Source organism: Manihot esculenta, chromosome 12, assembly GCF_001659605.2.
Source record: "Manihot esculenta cultivar AM560-2 chromosome 12, M.esculenta_v8, whole genome shotgun sequence".
Taxonomy (NCBI): Eukaryota; Viridiplantae; Streptophyta; class Magnoliopsida; order Malpighiales; family Euphorbiaceae; genus Manihot; species Manihot esculenta.
This window is the reverse complement of record NC_035172.2, coordinates 879,272-898,284: the sequence shown is the minus strand read 5'-3', so window position 1 is coordinate 898,284 and position 19,013 is coordinate 879,272. Positions and strand designations below refer to the sequence as shown.

At 34.5% G+C, this 19,013-nt stretch overlaps 5 protein-coding genes across 5 annotated transcripts; 3 read left to right on the top strand and 2 right to left on the bottom strand.

Annotated features, from left to right (window-relative positions):
- Positions 1-4,177: 4,177 nt before the first annotated feature.
- Positions 4,178-5,365, bottom strand: LOC110627765. Its single transcript, XM_021774127.2, has one exon. It carries the CDS (start codon positions 5,165-5,167, stop codon positions 4,337-4,339), a length of 831 nt encoding a protein of 276 aa, XP_021629819.1. The 5' UTR covers positions 5,168-5,365; the 3' UTR covers positions 4,178-4,336.
- A 2,009-nt stretch (positions 5,366-7,374) lies between these two features.
- LOC110628909 lies at positions 7,375-8,519 on the bottom strand. Its single transcript, XM_021775738.2, has 2 exons — positions 7,843-8,519; positions 7,375-7,705 (listed from the first exon to the last, which is right to left on the bottom strand). Exons 1-2 carry the CDS (start codon positions 8,440-8,442, stop codon positions 7,493-7,495), a joined length of 813 nt encoding a protein of 270 aa, XP_021631430.1. The 5' UTR covers positions 8,443-8,519; the 3' UTR covers positions 7,375-7,492.
- Positions 8,520-10,161: 1,642 nt separating this feature from the next.
- LOC110627686 lies at positions 10,162-12,755 on the top strand. The gene is made up of 5 exons (XM_021774030.1): positions 10,162-10,968; positions 11,155-11,395; positions 12,073-12,190; positions 12,289-12,381; positions 12,541-12,755. Exons 1-4 carry the CDS (start codon positions 10,364-10,366, stop codon positions 12,378-12,380), a joined length of 1,056 nt encoding a protein of 351 aa, XP_021629722.1. The 5' UTR covers positions 10,162-10,363; the 3' UTR covers position 12,381; positions 12,541-12,755.
- A 718-nt stretch (positions 12,756-13,473) lies between these two features.
- Positions 13,474-17,162, top strand: LOC110628892 (probable serine/threonine-protein kinase PIX13). Its single transcript, XM_021775715.2, has 6 exons — positions 13,474-13,916; positions 14,536-14,891; positions 15,772-15,907; positions 16,039-16,178; positions 16,324-16,447; positions 16,554-17,162. Exons 1-6 carry the CDS (start codon positions 13,838-13,840, stop codon positions 16,907-16,909), a joined length of 1,191 nt encoding a protein of 396 aa, XP_021631407.1. The 5' UTR covers positions 13,474-13,837; the 3' UTR covers positions 16,910-17,162.
- Positions 17,163-17,609: 447 nt separating this feature from the next.
- LOC110628641 lies at positions 17,610-18,861 on the top strand. The gene has a single exon (XM_021775420.2). It carries the CDS (start codon positions 18,042-18,044, stop codon positions 18,702-18,704), a length of 663 nt encoding a protein of 220 aa, XP_021631112.1. The 5' UTR covers positions 17,610-18,041; the 3' UTR covers positions 18,705-18,861.
- Positions 18,862-19,013: the final 152 nt, after the last annotated feature.

The window sequence follows — 19,013 nt, the reverse complement described above, 5'->3', positions numbered from 1 at the left end:
AGAGGTTGCAGTTGAACTCTTTGCAGCTAAAATTTTGGAAGAAAACCTGTACACCTTCATAGGTGCATGTTGTCTGCCATTGTATGCAATGCAAATCTTAATGACCTGTTTTTCTTACGCTAATTGATCATCATCATTATTATTATTTTAAACTTCAAATACTGAAAACTCTCCCATCCCACTTGTTATAACAGATACAAGAATGTAAGGCACACACGTATATATCTCATAAACACAGTATACCTTTCTAATATTATATTTATGAAATTATGTGTGCTTTACTTTCGGGTGCTTTTTGCTGTTGTCACGTGAGATTAGTAGTTTTCCTTCTGTACTATCTTGTGTTTTCTCTAAGTTTATATTATCTGGAGCAGGACTATTAGCCCCCACTTACTAGTCTGTCCCACAAACAACTTTATGAATAGGACTTATTGAAAGATGAGAAGAGGGCTTTCGTTTTTTTTTTCCCTTCCAAGAAGCAGAGGGCATTTAGGCTAACATAGAAAGATAACATAGCAGACTCTTGATTAGACCAAATATCTTTCTAAGATAGCTTTTACACTGTTAATGATTAAATATGTCCACAACATATTTTAAAATTTATAAATAATTGAAGGAATTCATAAAGGACTGAAGCATACCTTAATAATTGTACTATGATTGATTGATATGTTTACTTTGATTTATTTCATGACTTGTATTTTTCACTTTTCTGGTTAATAAAAGCAGTTGCAGTCTGCAGATCAAATGTAACTGGGCCATGTACTTTGATCTATAATATACATTTGGTTGCCCCTTGGATATCTCATTCTCCCAAATTGTGCCTTGAGAGCTAAATATAACTCTATTCCAAGTCCCAAGATTGAGGAAGCAGTGCTGGTGGGAAGGACAGAAGTGGGACTAGTGATCATCTGTTGAATCCTTTTCAATGGCTTGGTTAATGAGTGGAAGAAAAATGGTGCTGTTTCCTCCCTCCATGTCTAAGACCATGTTCAGGATTAAAGTTGAGAAGTCGAAAATACGCTTTAAAAAAGAGCAGTTTGATAAAAAAAAAAAAAAAAAAAAACTGTTGTATTATTCTGGAAATCCTGAGGGATATTTTTCTCAAAATCAGACCCAGCAGAGGTGGCCGACTACTGGGACGGAAGTCATACCATGTGTAGTGTACAAGTCTTCCATTTGCATGATATGAATTTTAATCATATATAAAAAGAGTAGGGTCAGATGATTTGTTCTTGTGCCAATCCTGTTTGTGGTAGCCACCATGAAACTAGAATACAGCTTTTGGACATTTCCCAGCTCCAGACATACTCTGTAGCAGACAATAAGAAGATATCTTCATCTCCACTTTACCTTTTTCCAATCATACAGACTGGATCCACAGATTTCCACAGTGATATGAGACCTTGTTGGACTCATCAAGTTGGTTGAACAGCTGAGAATATCAAGCAAATAGAAAGGGTCGAGCAGGTGGTGGGTTGGATATATGGGGATGAAGATGATGTTGGTTCCACTGGACAACTGAATCTCAAATAAAATTGAAGGGTTATATCATCGTGAGCTTCAGTTGTGGTTAGAGATGGACCTTGATTTGATGCCTAACACGTGTATGGTCATTGAATGGCCAAAATACTAATATGTTATAGACAGATCAATGATCATGGCTTGACATTGACAGGCTCTCGTCAACCTCTATTTGGCAAACAACCTGAGACAACCCATGCTAATGCTATATCAACAAAGTGTTACTTTTCTGTTTGGACTTCAATGCTCAAGCAGGGCCTACTCAGATTATCCTGGATTGTGGCCTCATCGCATTTTGACATTCATATACTTTCGTGCATGATGTGATGCAGGCCTTGAGTTGATGTTCCTTGTGGATTGATCCTTTGAAATTCTATATCAGTGGTAGAGTATGCATAAATAAGATTCTTATAGGATCGAAGACCTTGTTAAAATTGTTATGATTTTTTATAACATAAAATTATTTAAATTAAAATATAGATCTACCTAAAAAATATGCTCACATCTTTCAAAAAAAAGGAGCACAAGGTAAGGGAGAGGGGTCTTTTCTTCTCCGGCTCTCATTCCCTCTCCCTGGGACTAAAAACTTCATTTTTATCTCTTCTATTTTTTCTATGTTATTTCATTAAAGATCTTATATATAAAATTTCTTGCATTTAATTCGAGGGTCAAAAATATTTATTTAACATATTTAAAAAAAAAAAACATCATGGAAAATTTAGTCGGGAGTGTCCTTGTCTATTCTCCATGGCAGCAAGTGATGCCACTGATAAGTGTCAATTGTTTATTAAATTTGCTAAAAAACAAGTTAAAAATGAGAAGTATTCTTTTGTTTATTATATTTTGGAGATTACCAGAGTTCACTATTATTAGGACATAAAGCTTTCGGTTCAGGAAAATTTAATCACCCCAATAAGATTGTTGATGCTTTTATGTGACTTGCTTTGTCAATTTCCAAACCTAACTTTTTGACCCATATGTCTTCTTTTCCAAACCTACTCTTTTGTCATTTGAATCAGATTCATAGGTTTTCAGATATGATTTCTGACTGCCTTTTAACTAGTTCAAGAACTAAAATAACACTTTAAACCTTCAATCTCCAATAGAGTTGATTGTTTCAAAAATCCAAGTGTAGATTATACTCTATTATCAAGACTATATTAAAGTTTTTATTTTTTGAAAAATAAAAGATATTATTAAATTTTCAATTATTAATACTGATGTAAACTTATTCTTCAGGTATCTACTGCTAGTATATATCAAATGAAAGAGAACAATATTTGGAAAACAACTAATCCCAAGAGGGCTTACTTAATTGATTTAATAGCTATTGGGTGCTATTTCATTTTTAAGTATTTTCTTTTTTACAGAGTATATAACTGAATTTAAAATGAGCTCAAATTGAAAATACTATTTTTGATTTTATATATTATATTTTATTAATTATTAATAATTTACCATTATTAATTAAAGTATGTAAAACTAAACAAAATAAAGATAATAATTGAATTTCACAATAAATTAAAAATTATTAATACTGTGTTTTTGTAATTTGAGTATTAATTAAAAAAAATTATATATTATCTAAAATATAATTTTTTATAATTATGTATAGATTCTATAACAATTATAATTTCCTTTGAAACCATTATTGTCATATTCCAGTAGGAACCTTTAATGTAGATCCTCGAATTAATTTTCTTATTATTGGCATAAAAATATATTTATTTTAAGAGTAGGTTTGAATCTTATTTTAACATTTCAAGTTTTAAAAATTAATGTCTGTATTATTGGCAGTAACTTAAATTATTAATTAATATTATTATTGTTTTTAGCTTTATATGCATCAATTTAAGATTAAAATTAACCATGTCTAATGCAACAAACATAAATGTTCATTAATTAATTTTTATAAAAAATATTAAATACCCGAAAAATCTATGGAATAAATATTCAAAAATTAAAGACCAGACATCATAATAAATTTGATGTCCCATATAAAACAAACTCCTGTGTTCCATATGGTCCCAATCCAATTGCTGCAACTCCAATTAAGTGCCCATTTCCTACAGGATTATCCCTACGTAGATAGTTTCCATTCAAATTTCATAAATACAAGGCTATCCCCAACTAGATGGTAGGGGCATTTTGGGGATTCCATTTCAATTACAAAACAAACTAGGGTTTCCATGTGTCTCAAACAAGGGTACCCAGCCCCCCATTCAGTGGCTTTTATTAAACTAATGCAGACATCATTGCATGCTATTACAGGGATTGCACAGGCAAAAAGTTGCCAAATTAAAAATACTACAGATAATAATATCCCAGTTTTTTTTTCTTCTTGTTATTATAATATAATCTTCACCACTAACTAGCTAAACTACAGATTTGCTTAGACCAGCTTCAAGAAACTATCTCCAGTGTTCTCCACCTAATCTCGTCAACTTAGTTTCTAAGCAATGAAATTAAGAGAGATATAAAAAAAAAAACCATCAAAATTACAAAATGGGTTACGGAGATTTTCCAGGAAAACTTGCCAATCATCTTACCCTGCTAGAAAATGACCTTCTACAGGTAGGTACCATAATAATAATAATCATGATAATCAGAATAATAATAATAATAATAATAATAATAAAGAGGGATGCAAACATATTTAAAAAGAAAGAAAGCTTCCACTGAGATTTTTGAGAGGTACTAACGTAACTTTCCACCAAAAATTTACTCTTCCTTTTTTTTGTTTTTCATTTTTCTAAATTTTTCTGAAGAAAGCCAACAAAAAAAATAATTTCTTTAATTATTTTTTGGCATTCTACACATTCGGACCCCAGAGACTCCATAAACGAGAATTTAATAATCCTAAAACGTCCGGCAATACCTTCCTTGCCAAACCCTTATGGCTGCTTACTGCCTGCGGTGACCTTACCACCGCCATCTCTTCCGTCTCCACCGCCGGCACCAACTCACTCTTCTCTTCAGTTCTCTTAGCTCCCTTTTCCTCTTCCCCTTCTCCTTCAGCCGCTCTCTCAGGCGTACCAACGAGTGGGACGTCATCATCAGGAGAAACAATGGAGGATTCATCGGCGTTCAGTGGAGGAGTCTCCAGCATTTCGGGTCGGTCAGTAACATCAAGAACCGGCTTCTCACCAACCCGACGACCCACTCTGTCCCGTCTTTTACCTTTGGAGCTTTTCCTGGATTGTTCACCGTTTGTCAAGTGTTCTTCAAAAGCTTCAATGACTTGATGGATGAGCTCGCGATTAGAAGAAGAATCCCACCTGAACCAATAGCTTGTATAACAGTCAAAACAATCACAATCAAATATAGGAGGCTTGTGGTTACTACTAACAAAGTTGGTAGTGGGGGCATTTGGTGGTTTTTTGGAGGATTTTCTCTTGGAATCTTGAGAAAGAGAAGAAGGGTCGTTTGGGTTATGGTTGGTGGTGGTTTTCAGTGACCTGGTGATCATATAAGCAAGAACTTCACGGTCTTCAAGGGAGAGAACGGAAGCTAAAGCGAGAATGGCGGCAGGAAGAAGCTTGAGTACAGAGAGCACATCTCTGTCACCGCCTTTAATGGCGGCAACAGAAGAAGATGAAGATGCTGGAGATGGGTATACTTTGCCTTTGTTCTTTATCTTCATTGTTTCCTTAGATGGTGTGGTGGTGGTGGATATGAGAGAGGAGAAGGAGGGTATTCTTTTTGTGTGGTGGCGTTTAGAGAGTGAGAGAGGGAGGAGAGAGGTTAGGGTTTTTTTAATCTACTTAATTATCAACAATGCATAAATTGTACGTCAGGAACAGACCGGTCACCGTTCCTTAATTTTCAGGTTACTTATGCTCCTCCTCTTTTTGCACACGCTCCGGTGTGTCGCGCGTTCTCAATACTCCTGTCGAGTCTCTTTAATATAACAAGTAATTCTAATGGCCACTTATATAATTGATAAACTCTAAAAACAGTCACTTTTTATGATGATTAATACTTTTTCTTTATTTATTGAAAAATATTTATTATATTTTTTAATAAATAAATTAAAGATTTACAAATGATCAAGTAAAAATTATTTGTGCATACTATTTCTCTTATATAATTATCCAATATTATTTTATATTATTCTATTAAAATAATAATTTATTTAATAATTACTACATCATCAGTTAAATCACACCATAACATTCATATTTATTTTTAATAAATTAAATATATCTTTATTAATTATATAAAATTATTAAATGAAGTTATAAAAGTGACCGGCAACCTCTAATGGCAGAGCGTCGGGTTGAAAAGCACGCGCTCAGAGCGGAGGTGGGGATGATGCTACAACTTTAGCTTGAAGGACATATTTGTCTTTTCATGGATTCATCGGTAAGAACAGCCGACCAAAAAGCACGGAGGATAGATAGGTAGATTTTTGTTTTCTCGGTTAAGAGTGCACAGAAATCCGGTGAACTTTTGGAGGCATGTCAGCGTTGTATTGTTCAAATAAGCAATTTTTAACTTTTGCTTTCCAAGTTTTCATTTTTGACCAATTTCTCAGGCTAATGTAAGAGCCTCATTCCTACTTACCTAGCTAGCTAGCTAGCCCTCCTATATTAAAATGCTGATTAAAAATAAATACTATTATAAATATAATTTAATATTTTTAATTACAAAAGCTTTAAAATGGTAAAAAAAATAAATAAATGATTTTTAACAACGCATTTTGAATTATTTTAAAAAAATAAATCTCTAAACGCAATACATTGTTTTACAACCATAATACTCTTAAAAATGTCAAAATTATTTACTATTAATTAATATGTTAAAAAAATAACAGTAATTCTAATAAAGCCTTGAATAATTCATTTTTCATTATTTTTTAATATAAAATTTTAATTTAATTTTTAATTTTAGTTAAGTATATTACCTTAAGTATTCTCTATCCGACTTCCTCCTTGTTTTATCCCTTCAAGGCACTGAAATGATAATATTTAAAAGTCTACTTGTCCAATAAACTCTAATTCCTTTTCAATAAGTTGAAATAAATTAGGTGAATAAAAAAATAATAGTAAATTAAAATTTCCGTAAACATAAAAAGTTTGCAGAAATTAATTAATTAATTTTAGAAGTGGGTGATAAAGCAGGGAAGAATGATTCTTTTTAATTTTGCTTTTATCAAAGCAGGAAGCTCTTTTCTCATGAAATTATGATAATTATTAGGGTCCCCATCAATAATAGAGCACACCCATTTTCTCAAATCTCAAAATATAAATAATTTTTTAGCCATAAAGATTGAAGGGATCAGTAAGCATTGAGTCAATAGTAAGCAAGGAATGTTGCTGTAAGCTAAACACTAGACTTGCTATTGGAGTTAATGTGTTAGCCCATGGACCAGTTCCCTGTTTGGAGGATCAATCTTTAGATATGCTTTCCCAACAAGTTTGAAGGTATGTTAATTATTATTGACCAAGATTCCAATTTCCACTAATGTCTCTTAACCTGTCAACAATCAAAGTTTTTTTTTTTTCTTTTAAAGAAAAAGAGGAGAATATTGTTGAGAATCAAACTGCAAATTAAGATTTTGAAGCAAAGTTATCGAGGCATCCACCTAAAACTAAACATAGAAATTCAGTCAGGAATATGCCTACAAGAGGAGAAACAGTATACTTTGATCTCTTGAAGTCTCCAACCATGATTCCCACATGTTTCAGGTGTAAACCATTGGGCTTTTTGCCTAGTGGAGGCATATATATAGGAGATTTGAGACGATACCATATTTATAATCTAATCAATTAAAATATAAAAAATAAAAAGAGGCGGAATAATTTTACCCAACATAGATAAAACCGAATACAACATATATACTTGCTATTGAAAAAGCTATAAGAGGAGCACTACTTAGATTCTTTGAAATACAAACTTGGTTCTTTGCTTATAGAAACTCATTTTAAGTCAAGGACCTACTGCAATAAACTAGCATCAAAGAATGCTAATCAGCTTTCTTATCTGTTGATTGTGGTTTGTTTCCAGCAGCAGATCGCTTGTCCTCTGCCATCTTCATATGAGTTTCATCCCTCTCCTCCAAATACTTCTCGAATGCGCGAGGAAGGAATCCAGGAATCAAAAATCCAAAAAGATTGGTAGAGAAATATACAAGGTTCACAGCTGCTAGAATCCTCCCAAACCAATGCCAGCCAATATCCTGCAGATGAACCAACATGGGAATTAGTTGATGAGCCAATGCACATTCATAAAAAAAAATGTTAATAATCAAACCCAACTCAATTCAATAATCCTTAATTGCAAGCTAATAATTATGATATAGAACTTAATGACTACCTTGACTTGTGCATTAGCTGATAGAGTTTTGTTAAGCCACACATCCTGTATCCAATCAATAATAACAAAGATCCTCCTCACTGTGTAAAGCAATGGGACTAATGCTCTCACCGGAGGCGAAAAAAGCGACAACCCACTGATGATATTCTCAGTCAGTATTTGAAATGAGAGCAAGAACAAGTGAGGTGTAGCTGATCGGACGGCATGATCATCGCCTCTTGCGAAGCCGCCTAACACGTATGCCAGAGGCAAGAACAGCCCCACTGTGGTTCCTACAATGACATACAACCTAAAGAACTTGGTTCCTTGAAATATCTCTTGAGGGCCTGAACTGAAACGGCCATTTGAAGGGAAAGCAAAACGAGCCAACACTAAAATATAAACAGAAGCAAAGGCCGGGAATAGTAAATCAAGAAGTGGGACAAGACCACTTGCTGAGAAAACCATTATGAAAGCAACTAATTGGAGTTCAATCACCCGCAGTGATCCCATTACGCTCCCAATCATAGTTTGTTCTTGCTTGTCAAGGGGCTTCGTGGGTTTTGTGGCGGCCTCTTTAGGGTCATTTCTAGTAGCTGTGGCGAGAGAGACACCTGACATTTTCCCTTCAACTTGGTAGCCTTCTTCTTCTTCTTCTTCCTCTTCTTCTTCTTCTTCTTCTTCGTCTATATGTTTGTATTATAAGATTAACCTACAGAAATTCAAATGGAGATTGCTCAGAATTGTGGAAAAACCAGAGATTAAAGAAAAAAAAACACAAAATTGCGTTGATGGTCATAAACATGCAAGAGATATAGCTCTGCAAGCTAATAAATAATAATACATATCAAGCATTTGCAAGTCTTGCAGCCAAAACTGGGTTGAAGACAGAAGCCCAACTAACAGGAAGAATTGAAGAGAGAGCTTATGTTCTTACAAATACATATGAAATCTTTCATGGGATTTAGATTGTATTGAAAAAACACGGAAAAAATATTACCATTATCGTTATAGTCTATGGAGAATACACAACTATTCAACTCAACAAGGAAGAAGAAGAGATCTTACTGAGATAAGCTTAATGATTCATCCAAAACCATAGCCTCCGAATAGGAAGGATCATGATTGCGGATTTTGAGTTATAAATGAAGGTGGCGAGTAAATGTGTCAAGTGAATACTCTGCGACGTGGCTTGCATGCACGTGGAAGACTAGTGGCTTTGATACGTGTCATTCTGTAATATTTACCATGGTCTGAGATATTTAGCCATGTAGAAGCCCAGTTGAGGTAGATTTGCAGGCTTCTGTTGAGGGCTGAACACTTGAAGACCCTAAATTTCAAGCCCATAAGAAAGTTCAATGGATATCTTCTATTTCTCTTTGATTTTGTCATTTCTTTTTAATTTTATTTTTCTCATGCAATTAGAGCTGAATCTGATAGCGGAAAATAAATTTAAAGTCTTAAAAACCTATGGGATGGTTAGTTGATTTTCCCATTAATTCTTAAAATTATTGAAAATGACATAAAATATTTTTCATCCATTCATTTTTAAATATATTATATCGATGACAATATTAAATAGAAAACTTAATTTTGTTCCATTATTTATTTTACCACTGTATATCTTTCATTTGGATATATATATCTTTTAATTATTTATTTTCATAACAATTTTAAGTGTTAATTTAAATTTAATATTATAATGCTAAAACATTTTAGTATTATTAAATTAAAAAGCATGGCATTAAATCACTTTAGAAAAGATTTAAAGTTTAATTTTACCATATGCAAATCAAATTTAAATTATATAATTTTAAATAAAAAACTAATTTTACCATAACATTATAAAAATTATTAAAAAAAGGTATTATTTAATGAATATAGTATATTTAAAAAAAATAGAGATATTATAATATATTTTTAAAAATTGATTAATTGATGAGCTAAATAATAATTTTTTTAAACTTATATATACCGAGAGGAAGAATTCGCCGTGTTCTTTTTCCCGGAAACTGAAAAGTGATATAGCCGTTGAGATTCGACGTGGATCGGTTCACTGCTGTAATTACACGAATAGATAAATGCCACATCGTTCATCGACCGTTGCCTTGAAATCTGAATGCGCTTTGCTAGTAACGCTGCACCCATGCGCACGTGCCCATATTGACCGATTTTTATTGGACAATATAAAACTTGGACCCACTTTTTATTGACGTGTTCGAATCAGATTGGCTTTTTATACATCATCCCGCTTACCTACTTCATTCATCCAATGCATTTTTGGTGGAGAATATATAATAATTAATAAAAATGAATATTGCATATCTGTCTCAAGTTTGTCCATACTGCCACGTGCCATAAAATTCTCTCCCGCCTCGCAAATCTATCCGTTAACCCTAATCTCTCTCTCTCTAGTTGGGGTCTCTGCAACTCTCTCTCTCTCTCCTTCTCTCTTCCATTGAAGGAGAGAAAGATCAAGAAAATAACGCCAATTTTTTTTATTTTTTTAAAAATATTCTTGACACATAAGAACACAGGTCAAATGGGGAAACTTCTATGCGATTCAACAGCTGTTGCTGAGACGACATTTCAGCCTTCGTCGCCGGCCCTCCATTGGAGAGACACCAATGGGGCTTCTCTCGAAGCAGTTGATCTCCTGGACCAGAGTGTAACAACGACTACCACAACAACGTGGGAGGACGTGATTGGCTTGGAGGACCAGCAGAGACGCCATTTACAGAAACTACAAGCCAAAGGTGTGCTTTGGAAGCATCCAGGGGATGATAATAAAGCATCTGCGCATTCTTCGCCGCCGAGATCGGTGGTTTTCAGGCTGTCTCACGGGGGAGAGGTGTCGCCAGACGGGAATTGCCTATTCACAGCGTCACAGAGGGCAATGATGGCGCGTGATATTGACGCGCGGGAGCTGAGGAGGCGGACGGTGCGGCGGTTCTCGGAGGACTTCGAGTCTGGGAGTGATGAAGAAAAAGAAGTGATAAATGACGCTATTAGGCACATGTACTCCCCGGATCTGAAGAGCGGATGGGGGATTCATGTGGTTCAAGAGGTCAAGCTCTTGGCCAAGAAGGAGGATCGCGTGAATTTGGATTCCGTGATCGAAGAGCTCGTTCAGCTGGGGATGCAAAGGTAAACTTTTCAGATCTGTGCTTTTTGTTAAAGTTGGGGCCTTTAGCTACTCCCAATATAAGCATAACTTACATCATACTGTTGGTGAAGCTGGAAAGCTGTTATAGAATATAACCCTTTTATTGCAGAATTTTGCCGGTTTTAGTTCTACTTGTTTTTTTTATTGTTTGCTTTTGTTATTTGAAGAGAAATGGCGGGCGAGTCTATATACAAAGAGAGATGTATTCCAGTGAATGATGGCCCCAGTTGGGCAAAATACATGTCGATCTCTGGTTCAACTGATGATGAGTATGATATCATCACTTTGCAATATACTGAGGAGGGTTTATTATCTATAGATGAGAATAGAGAAGGTCATGCAGCGGCATTTGGAGATGATATAGCAATTGAATGTCTTGCAACTGAGTTCAAGCGAGAGATTTATGTGGTAAGGATGAAATTTGTGGATATTTGATATTCTCGATTTATGTTACAGGAAAATGAGCATTTAGTATTGTGTTCTAGTTATTGGCAATGTGTTACTTAACTTTCACATGTTCCAAATGGGTGAATATAGTATTGTTATAATATAGGTTCCTTCACTAGGTGCTGTAATTGTTACTTCAAACTTATATATGCACCATTGTTTTAACAGATCCCTGGCATTAGTCTATTGGTGGGCATGAGCACTGTTATGCATTATCAGTTAAAGTTTAGTGTCTACTGGTGGTTAAATAGTGGATGGTTACTTTTCATTTCCATTGATACATGAGAAGATGATTTGGGATGCTTATGCATTGGAATATTTTTTAGCTATTATATATCCATTTGAGAAGCCGGTCAGCTGCTCTGGGAGTTGTAGTTCTCTGTTCTAGTGCCATCTTCTATGTGGTTTTGCTATACATGGTTCTGTTCCTTGTAATGCTTAACACAATTTGTTGTTGAGATCTGGTCATATAAATGATTACATTTACTCACTGAAATTGGCATGTAGGATATTTCTGTGTTTAAGTTTTTTGTCAGCGTGAGAGAATTTAGATTTTAGCTAGTTTTAATGGTTAGGTCACTGCCCTTGTCAAGCTTTTTCATGTCTAACTTCTGTCTTGTGCGCTTAAACATTAACAGGTGCAAGCACATGGATCTGATGCAATGGTTGATGAAGAGAATTGTGTTTTCTTCCTTCCACATCGTCCAAGAGGTGAAATTTGTGAACTTCCTTTCTTCCTATTTATGAAAGGAACAGGTAATGGACAAATTATGTATCAACTATGAATGATTGTCTTTGAATTGTAGCAGCTTCCTGTAATGGCTACAAGTTAAATTTCTACTTGTTATGTGCAGGGTGGTGTGGTGCTGGAGCTGACCACTATGAGCCATTGATTGCCAATCCTTCTTCTTTAGTCTCCACAGAGAAGGTTGCTGTAGTACTTTGAGGTAGTCCTGCAGTTTTGCGGCTTCATAGTTGAATAGAAGTTATTTTATTTTTTCCCCTCATTATTTGATATCTAATGTTGTTAGCCTGAATCTTTTGAGAATCAGGAGAGGGATAAATTTTTTTGTTGAGGTGAGGTAGAATTAATATTTTGACAATAGCTTGTAGGTTTGCTGCCTGCAAATTGAGCAATCTTGTAGTATTGGTGTAGTGGTTTTTTGCCGGCTTCTGTTTAATGGTGTTGAGGTTTCTTGAGTCGTTCAAGGATACACTATTGTGTCCAAGCTGGAATAGTACCATTCTGTTGTATCTTGACCTTTGATTAATCTATTCAATGATAGATTGTAGAAGGGATTTCACCCCCTATTTCTTTGTCCGTCTTTAGTATCAATAATCCAAATGTTCAGTAACAAACTTTATCCATTTTCTTACAGTCTCAAATTATCATAACTTTAATACAATGAAATATGAAAAGGCATTCAATCCCATTCTAAAGTTAAAATGAGGAATAATAATGTTTATATCATTTTGGATTTTTTATTTCAAATATTTAAATTTTGGATGAATTAATCTAAATTGTAATTTTGGTTTATTTTCTAAAAACTAAAATATGAGAGTTCAAATATTTCATTATTTTTTAATATAGACTACTTTAACATGTAAAAATGATATTAACTCACTTAATTATAATTAATTGATATATTTAATTTTATTAAATATGTCGTTGATATTAATAGATGGATTTTATTTTATAATAATAATTATGAAAATTTTATAATAAATATATTATTTTTAATTATTTTATGTATATTATTATTTTAAATTAAATATTTATAATTATTACTTAAAATAAAATCTATTGCTTTTGAAAGTATAAATCACTTATTTTTAATTTTAAAAATTAATTAAAATTATAGCTAAATATAAATATTAAACTAATTTATTTAAAATCTAAACGTTTTAATTAAAATATAATGATGTAAACTTTGGCTTTTTTCTAGCCAATTCACCTAATATTTAAGGGAAAAAGCACTTTGAAAATAAAGTCTGGATGTTTAATTGATTAATATAATCATACGGCAAAATTTAAGCTCATCTAGTTCGCCAAGCAACGCATGCAAAGGAGCCATGGCATCAGGCAATCAACGAGAAGTTGAAAATTCTTTGCTTACATCCTCTTCCTGTTCCTGCCACGGTATTGTCTTTGACTTTGACTTTGATATATAGCCATGGATTTTATGGGTTGAAAAAGTGAAATTGTGAAAGCCAATTTTACTTTTGCGAGATCTTCTGTCTTCTTTGGATCTAACCAAGTTAAGAGAGCCGACACTCACATAGTCCACTGTTGACTCTAAGTCCTTCAAGTGTAAAAGGGCGCAAAAGAAGAAAGAAAACCTTCATTTTCTCTCTGTTTCTGAAATTTTTTTGGCCATCACCGGCACTGCTGAGGCTTCCAAAATGGGGAATTGCTGGTGGTGTAGTCCAGCTCCTAAGCCAACCCCAGATCACCCAACTAACATCCATGATGTCGGTGCAGGTACATCACAATCCTCTATACTCTATAATCTCTCCTTTTGTGATTTATTGCTTTACTTGCTGCTTCTTCTCCTTCTGCTTCTTTTCATTTTTTCTATTAAAAATTAGACAGTGGATTCTCTCTCTCTCTCTCTCTCTCTCTCCTCTCTTCCAACTTTGCAGCTAAACTTATTACTGAAATTATATAACAAAGACATCCTTCTATATCTGTGAATCAACGTTCTGCCAGTGTTCCTAATTTTCTAATACATCTACATCTGCTAGTACACTGGATTCACAGTTAGATATCCATGCTAAAATCTTTAACCCCATGTTTGGAATCAAGAAATTTGCAAGAGCTGAATTCAATTGATTTTTTTGCTTGTCAATGCTCATGTTTGGTACTATGTTATTAATTGATAATTCCTATCCTAAAAGCTAAAACTATCAGGAAATGGGTAGTTAATAATGTTAATCTACCAGCACTTTTGTTTGATCACAACATGTTTGATAGTTTCAATAAATCCAGAATCTCGATTGTTATTTGCACTTTTCCTGAGTATATCTATCTATCTATCTCAGCCATTAATATATATATTCTGACTGAAATGTCTGTTTGTATCATTTTTGGTCATCTATAGATGAAAATGTCTATGACAGTAATGGATACTCTGCAACAAGCACCAACCTGACAACATGGGTATCTCAATCAAGCAGCAGCTTCACAACCATTTGGGGCAACAATGCTACTGAGCAAATTGAGGCTTTCACAAATGGACCAAGCATTGCTTACTCAAACTTGAGAGCTTTTACTTATGCACAACTGAAGGCTGCAACACATAATTTTAGACGTGATATGGTGGTGGGAAAAGGAGGTTTTGGCAGTGTTTATAAGGGTTGGCTTAAGGAAAAGATGATGCCAAGGGGAATAAAGAAGACAGCTATTGCTATCAAGATACTGAGTCCTGCGAGCGCTCAAGGAGCTAAAGAATGGAAGGTATGCATTTTTTGAATTTTCTTATGGATGAGGCTAGGGTAGAGGGTCAAGCACAGTGGAGGTAAACCTGCTGAACTTGTTTTGGGAGTTTATTTTAGGGTGTGAAAGGAAGTTACTGAACTTCAAATGTTCACAATTATTACCTACAAATTTGGGCTACAGGGCGTAGTATCGTGGTGGAGAATTTTTAAATAACTTCACAGACATTCTTTCCATAAAGAAAGTAAACAATTGAAGGGAAACATGAGGGAAAACAAAGACAGCATCTACTAATGAAGGAGATGACTTAAATATAGAAGCTGGATATTATGGCATCTTGTGACATGCAGTACTTTGTATTTTTTTTCCACTGTAGCTCTGTTTCTTTTCTGTTCATCTCTTGGACCATGAATGGAATTTCACAGAAGGATCTCAGTGTTCTGGACATGGTGTTGCAAAAGAAGTTAACCTCCACTGCTAAACTGCTGAACCACATGGTGATAAGCAAACAATGGAATTATGAATAGATATTAATCTACAAAAAAGCAGGGAGTCAGAAATTTTGGGAATATTTTTTCCAAAGCTATGTTGTTGGCCATAAATGTTGCCCTAAATTAATTCATTAGTCTAGCATTCAGGGAGATGATCAAAGATGGCTCTTATGAATCATTATTGTTTTTCTTTTTTTTTTTTTCTCTTGAGATGATATGTGATACTTAAGAGCAGTAGCAAAGCATTAGTAGATAAAATAACACCATTCTATTATCTCATTTTGCTTGCACATGCACACAGACACCCCTCCATACTTAAAACTTTTGGGGGGGAGGGGGGTGGTGTTGGGGTTAGTTCTTTGTTCTTAACGATATAAGTTGCTTATTAAGTTGTTCATATGTTGGCTTAGGCAGAGGTCAGCTTGTTGGGAAGCTTATCGCACCCGAATCTCGTAAAACTGTTGGGATACTGCCAGGAAGATGGGAACTTTGTCCTTGTCTATGAGTTCATGAAAAGGGGAAGCCTAAATCGCCATCTATTTGGAAGTGAGTGCCAGTTTACAACATTAAATTCTAGCTTGTGCTGAGTTGTGCAATAATTGCCAGCATAAAATATGTTTTCTCTTCCTTCTCAGCCGATAACTTTAATATGTACTTTACGTTTTCTATTTGTGCAGAGCGCTCAGTTCAGCCACTTCCATGGAACACGAGGCTGAAGCTTGCCATAGGAGCAGCTCGGGGGCTCGATTACTTGCACTCATTGGAGAATCCAATAATTTACAGAGATTTCAAGTCTTCCAACATACTGCTTGATGAGGTCTGTTCCATGGAATGAGATTTGTAGTATGCCTTCAATGATGAGGGCAGAAGTCATTGAAAAGCGTAGCAAAAAACATCTTTGATTGAGAAAGAGTGATCTAAGGTAGTTAATTAATTCCTTCCAGTTCTTGGTTTAATTTCAGTTCTATGAAGCAAAGATAGCAGACTTTGGATTAGCATTTTTTGGTCCTTTAACTGAAAATTCACATGTCACTACTCGCATCATGGGCACATTTGGTTATGCTGATCCAGAATACATTGCAACAGGTACTCCTTTGTTCTCCATGGACTAGAATGTCTCGAGCAAAATAATCCCCCTTTTTTGGTAGCATATTTTGCCAGTTTGATTATGACAGCCAACTTTAATGCTCAGGTAATTTGTTTGTAAAGAGTGATGTATACAGTTTTGGCGTCGTTTTGGTTGAGATGCTGACAGGCTTACGGGCATTTGATAGAAAGCGTCTGCCTGGGCAACAGGAACTAGTTACTTGGGTTAAACCACAGCTGACAAGCAAAAAAGCCTTGAAAAGAATAATGGACTCTCGGTTGGAAGGAAAATATCCTACCAAAGAGGCCTTACAAATAGCTCATCTTGCTGTTAAATGTCTAAGACGCGAACCCCATCTTCGACCATCAATGAAAGAAGTTGCAGAGACTCTTGAACAGATTGAAGCTGTCAGTCTTAGAACAGGATCCCATAATACGCATTCAACTGAGCAACATGACTAGTAAAGTTATAGTACTTTTTGCAGAATTAAGAGCTTATACAATCCTATGGTTTCACAATGCTGTGGTGTAAAATCAGCTTCTGAATTGGTGTTTTCTTCTATCTCTTGCCTCGGTTTCTAATTTGAAGATCCTTTGTAAATTTTCATCTGCAATAGAAATGATCATCTTTCGTACTGTAATGCAGCCATGCTTTTGGCAGACACCATAGTTGAAAGATGAAAGCATTAGCTTTTAGCTGTCACATTTTCCTTTATCAATCTTCAAATACAGATTCTCTGGTAAAAATAATGGATTCTTTTACAAGGGAATCTAAGAAATTTCCTTCTTACAAAAGTAAACTTGTACAAATTCTTTGAACCTTAATTAAAACTTTAAGTTGTTGAAAAGTATTGTGTCCCTACCCATCACTTTGATTTTTTTCTACTACCGTTAAGGAACATGGAGTGAAAGTGATGATGTAAACATTAAACACACATCACTTGCAAAATCAAACAATTGGATCAATTGTTTGAATTATTTTTTTATGTTCAATTATGTTTAATGTTTTGTATCGATATAATAACATTGTATTAGTCATGTATAACAATTTTTAAAAAAAAAAAAACTAAATGAAATTAATCAAATTATGAAAAAAACTAATCTCCATGTAATTATTCAACAACTAAGTTTTATTTTTCACCTTTATAATGTAGGAAACAAGTGAATTTTTAAATTCGAATCTCCCTAATGATTTTAGTTAAATCCAAAACTGTGAGGGTGCTTCACATATTTTTCTATGCTAATATTACTCAGCAAGTGATCAAACTCCACATGGAAAATTCAAAACCATCAACAAGAAATAGTTGGAAGCAAATACAAGGAGGCTAAAAAGCAACCTGGGCTCTTTTTTTTTTGTTTACAAAAAAGTAATATCCTATAAAGAGTATTTTTTTTTGAATCCCACCAAAATATCCTTCCATCCACCTCCTTTTTCCCCACTATATATAACACATTGTTTTCAGTCTCCTAATTTCAGAGAGATGTGAATCCAATCTCACTCAAATCCTTTGTAGTTAAGTTCTCTTCCTTGTCTGTAACTTTCCTAAAACTCCCTCCAAAACCCACCAAGTAAAAATTCCTTCAACTTCAAGAAATGGATACACTATGCAAGGCTAAAAAGCTTCAAGCCATTAACACTCACAAGACTCAGTTTCTTCATAATATCATCTCTCATTTACTCATTCCATTGATTTGTAGTTTAATTTGTTTCTCCCCTTACTGGTTTCCTGCTCTTTGTTCATCCTTCAAGCAATTTCTGTTTGTATCCTTCTCCTCCTCCTCCTTTTTCAGCCCCAAGTGGTTGTTTGTAGTTGTTAATGTCATTATAGTGTTTCTTGTTGGAGAATCACTGCTTGTTGGTTCTCACTCTTCTTCAGCAGCTGAAATTTATGATGAGTATGTTGAGTGGAGCAGAAGCCTTAGGGGAGTTTCATTTCCATCATCAACTCTTCAAGAAAAAGCAGAGCAGAGCAAAATGGAGATGAACTTGATCAGTCATGAAGAGAAGAGGGTTACTAGTGTTGAGGAAGAACAAGATAAAGAGGAAATCAAACAAGTGATTGAATCATTTATCAGAGGATCAGAAGAAGATAAAGAAGTTGAAGATGAAAAAGAAGGAGATGAGGAAGAGAAGGAAGATGGAGAAGAAGAGAGTGGATTACCTAGCGAGGAATTAAATAAAAGGGTTGAAGAGTTCATTGCAAGAGTGAATAAACAAAGGTGGGTTGAAGAAGCCAGGTTATTAGTCTCTTCATAGATTCAAATTGTATTATTTCTTATCATTTTTTACATCTTAGGTGTTATGCATTGAAAAGGGACATTGGACTTAGGGTTGTAATTATTGGTATTTCTTAAGGCAGTGGATATGAAATTTGAAGGGAATATATTTAGCTTTCTTTTTCTTTTTTTCTCCATAGATTCTGGGCCACTCAGCAGCATTCGCCATCGACCGTGACTTTGACCCCTTCCTTATATTAATAAGGCTGCATATTCCTTCCTTACCACCTAAGAATTTCTTTTTTCCAGCTAGATTTCATTTTAATGCATTTATCACCTATCCAAATTT

Bases quoted from the DNA above. Each gene is read 5' to 3' on its own strand.
- LOC110627765 (XM_021774127.2), bottom strand. From the start codon at position 5,167: ATGAAGATAAAGAACAAAGGCAAAGTATACCCATCTCCAGCATCTTCA.
- LOC110628909 (XM_021775738.2), bottom strand. From the start codon at position 8,442: ATGTCAGGTGTCTCTCTCGCCACAGCTACTAGAAATGACCCTAAAGAG. The intron at 7,706-7,842 runs GTAGTCATTAAG...GTTCATCTGCAG, and splicing joins CAGCTAATGCACAAGTCAAG to GATATTGGCTGGCATTGGTT.
- LOC110627686 (XM_021774030.1), top strand. From the start codon at position 10,364: ATGGGGAAACTTCTATGCGATTCAACAGCTGTTGCTGAGACGACATTT. The intron at 10,969-11,154 runs GTAAACTTTTCA...TGTTATTTGAAG, and splicing joins GTTCAGCTGGGGATGCAAAG to AGAAATGGCGGGCGAGTCTA. The intron at 12,191-12,288 runs GTAATGGACAAA...TGTTATGTGCAG, and splicing joins CCTATTTATGAAAGGAACAG to GGTGGTGTGGTGCTGGAGCT.
- LOC110628892 (XM_021775715.2), top strand. From the start codon at position 13,838: ATGGGGAATTGCTGGTGGTGTAGTCCAGCTCCTAAGCCAACCCCAGAT. The intron at 13,917-14,535 runs GTACATCACAAT...GGTCATCTATAG, and splicing joins CATCCATGATGTCGGTGCAG to ATGAAAATGTCTATGACAGT. The intron at 16,448-16,553 runs GTACTCCTTTGT...TTTAATGCTCAG, and splicing joins TCCAGAATACATTGCAACAG to GTAATTTGTTTGTAAAGAGT.
- LOC110628641 (XM_021775420.2), top strand. From the start codon at position 18,042: ATGGATACACTATGCAAGGCTAAAAAGCTTCAAGCCATTAACACTCAC.